At 43.8% G+C, this 14581-nt stretch overlaps 1 protein-coding gene across 4 annotated transcripts in view; it reads right to left on the bottom strand.

The window, feature by feature from the left end:
• Positions 1 to 2536: 2536 nt before the first annotated feature.
• LCORL (ligand dependent nuclear receptor corepressor like) overlaps positions 2537 to 14581 on the bottom strand; it is a 286137-nt gene continuing 274092 nt past the window's right edge. For all 4 annotated transcript variants that reach the window (XM_030191226.1, XM_030191228.1, XM_030191227.1 and 1 more), the window contains one exon: positions 2537 to 3706. In XM_030191226.1, the coding sequence (XP_030047086.1) occupies positions 3693 to 3706 (14 nt within the window). In that variant the 3' untranslated portion in view covers positions 2537 to 3692. The remainder of the gene's footprint in view (positions 3707 to 14581) is intronic.

A 14581-nucleotide genomic window follows, 5' to 3' on the forward strand; every position in this document is an offset into this window, starting at 1 on the left:
ATATTATGGCCACTCCTATTAGAGCAGCAAGCAGGTCCCTGAGTAGCCTAGTGGTCAGTGCAGAGGACTGCAGAGAAGGAGACCCAGGCCCATACCCCACTCTAACTGATACACTTGTGTTTGAATGTGAGCCCTCCAAAACTGTCATCAATTTTATATACTGCCTTTCTGCGGTACTTATATAAGTATACAGAAACAAAAAAAAGGCAAAGATCTGCCACAGAAATGGCAAATCAAAAGAAAAAAAGCAGATCAAAAAAGACAAAAAAATAGAACAGGAGGGTAACAGAAGAAGTGGTTTATTACAAGTTACCCGACGTGGCCACGTTTCGCCCTCAGGCTGCGTCAGGGGTAAAAAAACTACAAAATAAAAATACATGAGTAAAACAAACTTCACCATTGTATATTTGATAATAAAACATATCTAAAAACACTATCACATCATATAAAATAAAAACAGATCAAATCTAAAAACATAATACAATAAAATATAATATCAAATCAATATCAGTTAAAAACATTCAGATTAAATATGCATACAATAAAATAATAATTTTAATACAAGACATGATATCAACACAAAATATAATAATATCAACACTAAAAGTATATCAATAGAACTGCATTGGACAGATAGGTGGAGATATACAACACTAAAATAACTAAATGACCATACATACTAAATATTACCTACCTAATAGGGGTAAAAAGCAAAGTGAACCCCTAAAAGTAGTCCTACAACCACCTAAAAAATACAAAATGAAATAAATAAATAAAATCTCACAATGCTTGGCCTCAATTGCCGTCTTTTATGCACATTCAATGATCTAAAATATTGAAATTAATATTCACTTTGTTAAAAAGTGAGAATCAGTGGGTTTCCATGTTCTAATAGATAGCAACTCAAATCAATAGAAATTGATACAAAGTACCTAAAAACATCATACTGTTCTATGACAATCACATGTATCAATTGATGTTTGTACATTCAAACAACAGCAATGAGTGCTGGATTGCCTGTGAGTTGTAATCAGTTTTTGTTTTTTCATGGCCACTGTGGAGTTCTTTTGAATGATATCATCATCAGGATACATGTGATTGTCATAGAACAGTATGATGTTTTTAGGTACTTTGTATCAATTTCTATTGATTTGAGTTGCTATCTATTAGAACATGGAAACCCACTGATTCTCACTTTTTAACAAAGTGAATATTAATTTCAATATTTTTAGATCATTGAATGTGCATAAAAGACGGCAATTGAGGCCAAGCATTGTGAGATTTTATTTATTTATTTCATTTTGTATTTTTTAGGTGGTTGTAGGACTACTTTTAGGGGTTCACTTTGCTTTTTACCCCTATTAGGTAGGTAATATTTAGTATGTATGGTCATTTAGTTATTTTAGTGTTGTATATCTCCACCTATCTGTCCGATGCAGTTCTATTGATATACTTTTAGTGTTGATATTATTATATTTTGTGTTGATATCATGTCTTGTATTAAAATTATTATTTTATTGCATGCATATTTAATCTGAATGTTTTTAACTGATATTGATTTGATATTATATTTTATTGTATTATGTTTTTAGATTTGATCTGTTTTTATTTTATATGATGTGATAGTGTTTTTAGATATGTTTTATTATCAAATATACAATGGTGAAGTTTGTTTTACTCATTATGTATTTTTATTTTGTAGTTTTTTTACCCCTGACGCAGCCTGAGGGCGAAACGTGGCCACGTCGAGTAACTTGTAATAAACCACTTCTTCTGTTACCCTCCTGTTCTATTTTTTTGTCTTTTTTGATCTTATATAAGTATATACAGGTAGTTTCTCTGTTCCTAGTGGGCTCATTAAGTTTTGTACCTGTGGCAATAGAGGGTGACTTCCCAGGGTCACAAGGAGCTGCAGTGGGAATCGAACCAAGTGACTTAGGTTCTCAGCCCACTGCACTAACCATTAGGCTACTCCTCCACTACTATACCTGATTAGAGGTGACACCTGCAGGCATAAGGGCTATTGCAGTGGTGTACAGTTGGTAGGTTTTGGAGGGCTCATCATACAATATAAGTGGGTAAGAGAGATGCGTATCTGGGAGCTTTTATGTGAAATCCACTGCAGTGCCCCTAGGGTGCCCCACTGCTCTGCTGGGATGTCCATGTGGCCAGTTTACTAAGAATGCTGGCCCCTCATACATTTGGTGCATTTTTTCCCTTGGATGTTTTTTTTTTTTTCTGAAAATGGTCCTAAAAGATAGAAGAACTGAGCACAAAAATGTCTAGCAAATGGCCATTTTCGAAACAAAAAGTTGGACGTTTTTCTGGTTTGAAAATGGATAGGTTCACTACTGGATTTTTGGGCACTTTTCACAAAACTTCCTAAATTGGATTTAGACATATTGAAAGTGCTTCACTATATGTGTCACACATAAAAAAAAAAGAACAAATGAAAAGAATGAGCTAGGTGATCTAAATAAATCTTCAGGTGAAGATCTCAGAAATATGGGTAACCCCTCTTTGCATTGCTTCTAACTTTATTTTTCTTTTTTTAAAGAAGGCACTCACATTACATTAACAATAATTCAGTTACATATATGGTTCTGTTTGAACTGCATAGATAAAATGAAATATCAGAAACGTTCAATTTTAGCCACAAAGGGCTGATTCACTGACGCATGGTAAATTATAACCACAGGGGTTCCGTTACAAATAACAGAGCTTGCGGCAAATACATCAATGAATACCACAGTTTACCACATTAATGAATCAAAAATATTAAATTAAAAATGACTTACAGAAAGACAAATTCAACCAAATAAATTTACTTTTTAAAAAATATAAATCCAAAATATTTTAGCAGAACTAAAACAGAATTTTTGTACTGTAACTTCACCAAAATGTGAAGTTGCTAATCCATGGCAAAATTTGACATTCACTTTAGTGTCAAACATTTTTCTAAGCAAACTCCAGCTTTGGATACTGACCTTAAAATAGATGTGTAGTTAGTCACAAAATAATTTACTACAGTCCAGGAAGAACAGAAAAAATATGAAACATGATAGATAATTATATATTTCTGCAAATGTAAAATAGTAGTAGAAATTCAAAATTTTATTTCTTTGAGACCCCTTTGTATTTTAGATGTATGCTACGAGGTAGTTTGTCTCCACCTGCTACAACATGGTTCGCAATTCATAGCATCAGAATATGTTTTTTTTAATATTCACTATCCAATCAATTACTCATTAGCATATCTTTAATTTTATGCATCAAAATGAGCTAAATTAGATATTTAAATTTGATGCTGTACAACATATCACAAAATACTATTCAAAGCAAAAACTCAAATTACTATTTGTACTGTGCAACAAGAATAAGTGCATAACTTCATACAATCAGAAAAAAATAGCTAATGCTAATAGTTGAATAAAACAGCAATAGTCACAAAATGACAGAATCAATTTAGCCAAAAGCTTAATAGTAAAAATAAACAATCATTTGCAAAAAAGTGCAAAAATAACAATTTTTTTCTTGATAGCGTTCCAGGTTTGTTTAGACTGTATACATGGCAAATGGCACTGTTTAACACTCCAATTCCAATCCAATGGCTAATTAAGGCACTCATCTTTTTATGGGCTTCAAATGTCTCTTTGCTGCATTCCATGAGACATATGAATCATTTTAAGAAATCAGTTGCGATGTGCTGTGGAAAAAGTTAAACAACATTTTATCAGACCATTACAAAAATACTTTAAGTAAAATTCTAAATTCTTCTCTCATTGTTTAGTCCAATATACGTACTTGTATGACCACCAAAGCAATACAGGCCAGTTACATTAGGTCTTACCTGCTAATTATCTTTTCTTGGGTCTCTCCAGACCAGTCCAGAAGCGATAAGATTTGTTGTTTTTCTTTTTTTTGCTGGATGCTACATATTGTCTAATGTTTATAAGGTTCACGATTCATACTTGTCTGTTAAAACTTTTTTTGTTACCTCTTTAGGGAAAAAAAATCTTTTATATACTTGTCCACTGCTTTCTTATTCAAATACTGGCTGGTGAAGCTGCTGAACCGGGTCTTAAGCTAAGAAATCACAACTCATTATATAGTAACACTAGCCGTTGAGCCCGTAAAAACGGGCTGGTATTGGGGTTTTCCTTCCTTCCCCCTCCCTCCCCCCCCGTGAGGTCACCACCGCTACCGTCCCCCCCCCCCCCCCCGGAGTCGCCGCCATCCCTCCACCCGGCCCGGGCCCTCTCTCCGCTACTAAACTTACACATCCTTTCGCCGGAACGCAGCACGCACATCAGCTGAGCTGCCATCGGCCCTTCCTTTTCTGCCTGTGTCCCGCCCTCCTGTGACGTAACGTCAGCGAGGGCGGGACACAGGCAGGGAAGGAAGGCCGACAGTAGCTCAGCTGATGTGCGTGCTGCGTTCCGGCGAATGGATGTGTAAGTTTAGTAGCGGAGAGAGGGCCCGGGCCGGGTGTGTGTGTGTGTGTGGGGTAACGGTAGCGGCGACGTCGGGTGGGGGGGGAGCGGTATCAACCTCGGCGGCGCAGTTTCCCTCTCTGTCCCGCCCTCGTCATCACGTATTGACGCGGGGTCGGGACAGAGAGGGAAGTCTCTACTGCGCATTTGCGAGTGAGTCGGTCACTCGCTGTTTATATGTTTGATTACATAGTAACATAGTAGATGATGGCAGATAAAGACCTGTATGGTCCATTCAGTCTGCCCAAGATTTCTCAGTCTCCACCTGCTGGTTAGGATAGCACAAATCCAAGTATCTGGACTGGTCTGGAGGAACTCAAGGAAAGAAAATTAGCAAGTAAAACTCACTTTAACCTTCCTTATCATCCCACTAGACCAATCCAGGTGCTTGGGTATCAAAGCAGTACATTATATAGAGTGGGATCTTGCAATCCCCACTTTCAAAACCTTGGCCCCAAAGGGCATATCATCTCTTGCCTGCAGATTCCATACGCGGGCCGACCTCAGCGAGGGAACCCGCTCCATCGGCAGGCTGCTCAACCACCTGCTGCAACCAGGAAAGGCAGGCCCGGGTTGCATAGGAACTACAAATAGCCGCCTATAAGGAAAGGCCCGAGATTTCAAAGGACCGCTTCAGCGCGGATTCCAGCCGCCGGTTCTGCAAATCTTTCAAAGCGACCCCTCCCTCCACCGGGAGAGTAGTCTTTTTAGTCACAGCCATGACTAACGCATCCACTTTAGGCATCCCAAAGAGGACCAACTGACTTTCACTCAGAGGGTAAAGGTGACACATAGCCCTGGCCACCTTCAAGGGACCATCAGGGTCAGACCATTGAGCTGAAATAAGCTCTTGGATGGAAGCATGCACGGGAAAAGCCAGAGAAGGCTTCTTAGTACTAGCCATCCTAGAATTAATAGAAGAGGCAGCACCCTCGTCAGGATCTTCAATACAAAGGGCCTGTAAAGCATCAAAAATGAGAGCTGGCAGTTCGTCGTGGTGGAAAATCCGAACCGCTTTAGGGTCATCCAACTCCTGTGGCAAGCAGCCACCCTCGTCTGGATCATCAGTCCATAAAGGCCTGCCAGACCCCTCCGACTCCCCGAAACTAGACCACGGGGGAGAACAGGGTGAAGAATCCCCCTCAGACGGGGTATTCACTCGTTTACGCTTAGCGTCAGCCAAAAGCTCGGGGGAAGAAATAAAGTCTCCAGCAGATGCTGGGCTATAAAGAACTAGAGGCAACCCAGTCCGAAAGGAATTGTCAGGAGCCTCAGGCAGTGCTCTTTTTAACATAAAAGCCTTATGCAACAGCAGCACAAATTCAGGGGAGAAAAACTCACCTGTACATCCACCCCCACATTGGGGGAAGCGGAGGCAATAGCTCCTCTAGAAACCTCGAAATGAGGCGTCCCCCTGCACTCATACCCCTCCACAACCGCGAGGGTCGAGTCATGCGGCGCCTCCAAGATGGCGCCCGCTGCCAACTCCGTCGGGCGGGAAGACTCACCGCCCGCCATGCTCGTGCCAGCATTAGCATCTAGGCAGCATGAGCTGCAAAGCCCCGCTGCTGATCTGCGTTTCCCACAGTGGGAGCAGCGCTTAACCCCTTCAGCAGCCATCAAATACAGAAAACAAAATGGTGCCTTCGTGCCAAAACTTACCCCGCACAGAACGATGTCAGCGGGAACCTCCCTGGAGGAGCTGGGTACAACTCTCGCCTCAGGAGACCGAGTCAAACGAGCTTCGGTCAAGCTGCACCGAACCAGGAGCTCCGGAGAAAGCCTCTTTCTTTTCTTTTTTTTTTTTTTTTTTTTTTTTTTTTACTGTGAGGAAAGTTAGAGGCAGCCACAGAGGAACTCCAGGAGGAGGGGGAATGGGGTAAGGCAGGGACAGGGAAAACCAAATATGCCTTTCAAGTGGGCACCACCAGCCACAACATCCCCCACTCTACTGGCAAAGCACACCTCTCCTTCTCAAACCCTCAGCCCCAGTCAATCTCTTCTTCTCAAACCCCAGCCCATCAAAAACCTCTCCTTCTCAAACCCCCAGCCCCAGCATTTCCCCTCCTTCTCAAACCCCCAGCTCCAGTAAAACACCTCTCCTACTCAAACCCCCAGAACCAGCATTTCCCCTCCTCCTCAAACCCCCAGAACCAGCATTTCCCACTCCTTCTCAAACCTCCAGCCCCAAACATATCTCCTTCTTAAATCCCCAGCCCCAGCATTTCCCCTCATTCTCAAATCCCCAGCCCCAGCATTTTCCCTCATTTTCAAACCCCCAACCCAAGCACCTCAACCTCATTATCAACCCCATCCCCAGCACGTCCCCTCAATCTCTAACCCCCAGCATATACCCTCATTTTCAAACACCCAGTCTGAACACCTCACCCTCATTCTGAGAAATTCTGAGACAAGAGGACATCTCTGTGGGTAAGTGACATTATTCTATTCTGAGCTTGGTAACTTAAAGATTAGGGTTTAAAAAGAAGAATTATAGGATATTGATAAACACAGTTAGAATTAAAAAACAAAAACAAGCAAACTTTATTAGCTAGTCTCCAGAGCCTTTCACATACATAGTAACATAGTAGATGACGGCAGAGAAAGACCTATACGGCATATGTGCTACTTTATGTGTATACCTGACCTTGATTTGCATCTGCCATTTTCAGGGCACAGACCGTAGAACTCTGCCCAGCACTAGCCCCACCTCCCACCACTGCCACCCAATCTCCGCTAAGCTTCTTAGGATCCATTCCTTCTGAACAGGATTCCTTTATGTTTATCCCACGCATTTTTGAACTCCGTTATCTTTTTCATCTCCACCACCTCCCGCGGGAGGGCATTCCAAATATCCACCACTCTCTCCTTGAAAAAATACTTCCTGACATTTTTCTTAACTTTAAGTTTCTGCCGCAGCTTAAAGATTAGGATTTAAAAGAGGAATTGTAGGATATTGACAAACAAAGAATTTTAAAAGAAAAAAAAGCAAGCAAACTATTAGCTAGTCTCCATAGCCTTTTCCCCATAGTTTTAAAGCTTGAAGTTTCTGCCACAGCTTAAAGATAAGGGTTTAAAAGAGGAATTGTGAGATACTGATAAACACAGTTAGAATCAAACAATATAAATGGCAAGTGACCGACTCACCTGCAAATGCGCAGTAGAGACTTCCCTCTCTGTCCCGCCCCCGCGTCAAGACGTGATGACGGAGCAGAGAGGGAAACTGCGCTGAGGAGTGCACCACACGGAAGGGGAGGGAAGGAACCGCTGAGGTCGCTACCGCTCCCCCCCCCCCCACCCGGGCCAGGCCCTCTCTTCTCCATTGAACTTACAGCGCCGAAACCGCAGCAGGCATATCAGCTCCCGTCAGCCTTCCTTCCCTGCCTGTGTCCCACTCTCGCTGACGTTACGTCACACGAGGGCGGGACACAGGCAGGGAAGGAAGGCCAACGGGTGGCGATCTGCCTGCTGCGGTTTCGGAGGTGAGGCGCTGTATGTTTAACGGAGAGGAGAGGGCCCGGCCCGGGTGGAGGGCGGCGGCAACCTCGGGGGGGGGGCAGGAGAAATGCTGGACATAGGAGGTCTCAGGAGGGGGGCCTTGGAGCTGGGAGGGATGGATGGAGGGGAGCCTTGGAGCTGGGAAGGAGGGGAGCCTTGGAGCTGGGAGGGAGGAAGGGAGGGGGGCCTTGGAGCTGGGAGGGAAGAGGGGCCTTGGAACTTGGAGCTGGGAGGGAAGAGGGGCCTTGGAACTTGGAGCTGGAAGGGAGGGACAGAGGGCCTTGGAGCTGGCAGGGAAGGAGGGAGGATGCTGGACATGGGAGGTCAGAAGGAGGGGGGGCCTTGGAGCTGGGAGGGATGGACAGAGGGGGGCCTTGGAGCTGGCTGGGAGGGAGGGACAGGGGGGACCCTTGGAGCTGGGACGGAATGGGGCCTTGGAACTGGGAGGGAGGGCAGGGAGGGGGGCCTTGGAGCTGGGAGGGAGGGACAGAGGGCCTTGGAGTTGGCAGGGAGGGAGGCAGTTAGACATCAAAATAGAACATAACAATATTCGCCCGTTTTAACGGGCTTAACGGCTAGTTTTAACATAAAATTAAAAAAAAAAAAAAGCAAACTTTATTAGCTAGTCTCCATAGGTTTAAAACTTGAAGTTTCTCCCACAGCATTAAGAGATAGACTCTAGAAGGCACAGAAGGGCCCAGTTCAGTCTTAGAAAGAAAATAAAAATATAAGAGAGGGAAGCAAGTATTATTAACTAGTTTCCATAGTGCACAATCCCTTTTCCCTATAGTTTTAAACTGAAAATTTCTCTAGCTAGTCTTGAACTGTTCTAAAAGATAGTTATTCTCTGATCTTGCCTGCTAAGATTACTAAGGGTAATTTGATTACTGGCCTAGCTTCAAAGGGTTTGTTTGAAATAGTCTCCTTAGAATCCAAACTATATAGATAGGAAAGTCCCACTCAACTTTCTTTCTGAGAAGTTCCGAGACAAGAGGACATCTCTGTGAGTGACATTATTCTATTCTGAGCTTGGTAACGTAAAGATTAGGGTTTAAAAGAGGAATTGTAGGATATTGACAAACACAGACTTTTAAAATACAAAAAAGCAAGCAAACTTTATTAGCTAGTCTCCAAAAGCTTTTGCCCATAGTTTTAAAGCTTGAAGTTTCTGCCACAGCTTGAAGATAAGGGTTTAAAAGAGGAATTGTGAGATATTGACAAACAGTTAGAATTTAAAAAAAAAAAAAAAAAATCAAGCAAACTCTATTAGCTAGTCTCCATAGGTTTAAAACTCAGTTTCTGCCACAGCATTAACAGATAGTCTCTAGAAGGCACAGAAGGGCTCAGTTCAGTCCTCATTTTCTGAAGTGCTACCCGTTCCATGCGCAGGGCTCAAGGGACAGGAACAGCTCTGGAGTCTCAATGCGTAGATGAGACGATGGTGCAGGGAGGAGTGTTTTAGATTTGTTAGGAACTGGACAACATTCTGGGGAAGGGGGAGCCTATTCTGAATGGATGGTCTTCACCTTAACCAGGGTGGGACCAGGCTGCTGGCATCGGCATTTAAAAAGGAGATAAAGCAGCTTTTAAACTAAAGATTGGGGGAAGGCCGACAGTCGCTCAAAAATGCATGGTTCGGAATAAGGTATCTTTTAAAGATATCACCAAAACAGGGAAGAAATGGTATCCTGATAGTGAGGTTGCATAAGTGACCTAGTAGATCTAATAGGTGTCCTTAAATAAAAATCAGACAAAAGATTGCAATTTAATACAGTCAAGTACTGAGCATGATGTAAAGAAGAACAACAAACAGTTTGAAATGTCTAAATGCAAATGCCAGAAGCCTAAGAAATAAGATGGGAGAGTTAGAATACATTGCACTAAATGAAAAATTAGATATAATAGGAATTTCTGAGACTTGGTGGAAGGAGGATAACCAGTGGGACACTTATCATATCGGGGTACAAATTATATCGTACTGATAGGGTGGATTGAATTGGTGGAGGGGTAGCATTGTATGTTAAGGAAGGCCTTGAATCAAATAGATTGAAAATTCTACAGAAAACAAAACACATCTTGGAATCCCTGTGGATTGAAATTCCATGTGTAAAGGGGAAAAGGATAGTGATAGCAGTGTACTACCATCTACATGGCAAGGATGAACAGACAGATGTAGAAATGTTATCTGAAATTAGGGAGGTTAACAAATTGGGCAATACAAAAATAACGGGTGATTTCAATAACCCAATATTGACTGGGTAAATGTAACATCGGGGCATGCTAGGAAGGTAAAATTCCTTGACGAAATCAAGGATTGCTTTATGGAGCAGCTGGTACAGGAGCTGACAAGAGAAGGAAAAATTCTAGACCTAGTCCTTAGTGGAGCGCATGATCTGGTGCGGGAGGTAATGGTGAAGGGGCCGCTTGATAACAGTGATCATAATAAGATCAGATTTGATATTAGCTTTGGAGTAAGTATACACAGGATATCCAATATGCTAGCATTTAACTTTCAAAAAGGAGACTATGATAAAATGAGAAGAATGGTGAAAAACATAAAAAACAAATTTACATCAGGTGTGGATGCTGTTCAAAAATACCATCCTGGAAGACCAGGAGGGGCATAATTGAACGAAAACGTCTATCTCCATGGGCGTTTATCTCCGAGAACGGGTCTGTGAAGGGGCGGACCGAACCGTATTTTCGAAAAAAATAGACGTCCATGTTTTATTCGACAATTTGTGAGCTGGGCGTTTTTGTTTTTCAGCGATAATGGAAAATGAAAGCGCCCAGCTCAAAAACGAATAAATCCAAGGCATTTGTTCGTGGGAGGGGCCAGGATTCGTAGTGCACTGGTCCCCCTCACATGCCAGGACACCAACCGGGCACCCTAGGGGGCACTTTTACAAAAACAAAAAAAAAGGTAAAAGAGCTCCCAGGTGCATAGCACCCTTCCCTTGTGTGTTGAGCCCCCAAATCCCCCTCAAAACCCACTGCCCACAAGTCTACACCATTACTATAGCCCTAAGGGGTGAAGGGGGGCACCTACATGTGGGTACAGTGGGTTTGGGGGGGGGGGGTTGGACGACTAAGCATTAAGCAGCACAATTGTAACAGGTAGGGGGGGATGGGCCTGGGTCCACCTGCCTGAAGTCCACTGCACCCCCTAACAACTGCTCCAGGGACCTGCATACTGCTGCCAGAGAGGTGGGTATGACATTTGAGGGTGAAAATAAAAAGTTGTGAAACATCATTTTTTGTGGTGGGAGGGGGTTAGTGACCACTGGGGGAGTCAGGGGAGGTCATCCCCGATTCTCTCTGGGGGTAATCTGGTCATTTAGGGCACTTTTTGGGGCCTTATTCGTGAAAAAACAGGGTCCAGGAAAAGTGCCCTAAATTCTAGCTACAAACGCATACTTTTTTCCATTATCGGCGAAAGGCGCCCATCTCTCCTCGGCCGATAACCACGCCCCAGTTCCACCTTCGCCACGCCTCCGACATGCCCCCGTCAACTTTGTACACTTCCGCGATGGAGTGCAGTTGAAAACGTCCAAAATCAGCTTTCCATTATACCGATTTATTCGTTTTTGTGAGATAAACGTCTATCTCCCGATTTGGGTCGAAATCTAGGCGTTTTCTCTTTCAATTATAAGGTGGCAGGCCAAGCGAGGTTTAAAAAGGGTCTGGACTGCTTCCTAAAGGAAAAGTCCATAGACCATTATTAAATTGACTTGGGAAAATCCAGTGCTTATTTCTGGGATAACATCATAAAATGTATTGAGTTTTTCTGGGATCTTGCCAGGTATTTGTGATCTGGATTGGCCATTGTTGGAAACAGGATACTGGGTTTGATGGACCCTTTGGTTTGTCCCATCACTTTTCTCCTCATTCTTAAACCCCCTGTCCTAGCATCTCCCTCTCATTCACAAACCCTTAGCTCCAGTCTAGCACCTCACAATCTCCCAGCCCAGTAACTCTCCCTCATTTTCAAACCTCCAGCCCCAGTCCAGCAACTCTCTCATTCTCAAAACGTCAGCCCTAGCATCTCCCTCTCATTCACAAACCCCCAGCCCCAATCCAGTACCGTTCACTCATTCTCTCACTCTCCCAGCCCAGCACCTCTCCCTCATTCTCACACTCTCCCTCATTCTCAAATTCCCCACATCCCACTTTCCAAATTGCCTTTGAGTTTGCCTGCGACAAGCCCCACAGCTTACCTTCTCCAGCATTCTGCCCCTTTCTGATGCAATTTCCTGTTTATTTCGGCAGGGTGGGATGCACTCGAGGAACAGAAGTTGTTTCAGAGGGGGTGGGACATCAGAGAAGGAAAGCCATGGGGTACCTCAGGCATAAGTTCAAAGGTAGATTGGGGGGGAACAGGTTGAGATTGAGGGGAGAGGTGCCAGATCACGGACAGTGAGGTGAGGGGGAGAGATGGCAGACCAAGGGGAGGGAACTAGTCCCTGAATTTGTGTAAAGGGTGCTCGGCGTGTGAGGGCAGCTAAACTTGTGTCAACTTGGAGGGGATTTCCGTGGCACACCAGTTGAAAAACACTGCTCTAAAGAACTGTAAAGAGCTCGAATTTGAAGAAAACTGAAAAAATATTTCTCAGCCACTGCTGAAATTTGAGGAGCAAAAGAAAAACTGGGAATCAATAAGCACACCCAAATATTTGAAAAGTGTCAACTAATGTGATTAGAGTCCCAGAGAGAAAAGGGACAACACCATGATCTGCTTGTCCACAAAGTGGCCGCTCTTTTTTCAGAATTTAGCACCAATTATCCCATAACCAAACATAACTTAATTAAGACATCATTGAATTTGGCACAAGAGAGTATCAGTGTATGTGACCAAGAAAATGTCATCTGCAGTAAAAAAAAAAAAAAAAGTAACTGGATTCTTAGATTTTGAATGTTGGTGGTGTATAAATATAGTACAGGCCTGAGGCCTACTACCCGGCTTGGGACCTGCTAAGGGCTGCTGGGAAACACAGGCCAAGAATTAATTGAAATCAAAAGAGCTTTTAATAAAGGGTTTCTAACTGGCATAGTTTGTCAAGTTGAGAAGTATGAAACAGAAATAGCTCAGAAACCTAGTGTACCAGGTGGCAAAAAGCAGAAGTGAGAAAGGGCAGTTGCCCATCTGCCGGAAAAAGGTGGGGGATTTTTTCCAAGGGTAAAAATATCAAAATTTGCGGTTAGTGTCATCCGGCCATCTGTGCAGAAGTAGTTTTTTTATAACTTCGTAGAACCTAATGAAAATCAAGAGTATAAATATGGCTGACAGCCTCCCTATTGGGGGATAGTCTGAGACTAGAGGTTGACCTGCATCACCCTGTTAAAGATCTCCCCATAAGAATATTATTTGATTATATTCTTATAAATCAATGCTTCATATGTAACCTGGCTTTGGTGAGTAATAAATCCTAGAATTGAACCTCTCTCTAATTCTCTTTATTTCTTACTTATGGGGAATTTGTTACAGTATATGAGATCTGATATAGGTAAGGAAAAAGGTTAACTAGAATAAAATGGCAATCCTGGGTCTGGCTGGGGAAGTCCACATCCCCAGGAAGACCCCTGTCAGAGTTGGAAGATCATAGTAAGTTGCTCTATGAACTTCTACTGTACTGGGTGACATGGATGGGCTATAGTTAATCAGTTTTGAATGGAATTCAAAGGGTTCAATGATTGGAGTCATATGGAATTGTAACAGCCTTCCCTGTAGATTTAGGGGATATAAAACCCCATTTAAAATCAGTGGCCAATGAACTGAGGAAAATGTTAAATAAAAACGGCAACAGTGCAGAATCCTAGGGCACACCACATGGCAAACATTAAAGAGAAGAGATAGGAGAGCTAGCCACAGGGCCGTGCTAACACGGTAAGCGAGGTAAGCATGGCAGGGGGGCGCTTCCCTCTGGGGGGCGCCACCGCACCATGCTCACCTCGCTCGCCCTCCCGCAACATCCCTTTTCTTTTCTTTTTTTTTTCTTTTTAAATTTACCTCCGTGGTGGCGGTTTCGGCAGCGCATCGTCAGGGAAGGAGGCGGCGCTCCTGACGTCTAGCCTTCCCTTCGCTGTGTTCCGCCTTCTTCTGACGTCAAGGATGACGTCAGAAGAAGGCGGAACACAGCGAAGGGAAGGCTAGACGTCGGGAGCGCCGCCTCCTTCCCTGACGCTGTGCTGCTGGAACCGCCATGGAGGTAAATTTAAAAAGAAAAAAAAGAAAAGGGATGTTGGGGGGAGAGAAGAGGGCGGGCAGTTGAACAATGGGAGCGGGAGGGCAGGGGAGAAACGAGAGCAATGATGCGAAGGGGGGGGCATAGATGCAAAGGGGGGGGGGGGAGAAGAGGGCGGGCCAGGCTGGGACATGGGAGCGAGAGGAGAGAGAGGAGCATGGATGCGAGGGGGGGTCATGGAAGGGAGAGAGGGGAATTGCTGGATAGGGATTAATGGAGGGGGCAGGGGACAGAGGAGCATGGATTGGGAGGGCAGGGCTCAGGGAGAGAGGGGAATTGCTGGAAAGGGATTAATGGAGGGGGCAGGGGACAGAGGAGCATGGATGGGCATGGATTGGGAGGGCAGGG

This window comes from Microcaecilia unicolor, chromosome 2 (genome assembly GCF_901765095.1).
Source record: "Microcaecilia unicolor chromosome 2, aMicUni1.1, whole genome shotgun sequence".
NCBI classification, from domain to species: Eukaryota; Metazoa; Chordata; class Amphibia; order Gymnophiona; family Siphonopidae; genus Microcaecilia; species Microcaecilia unicolor.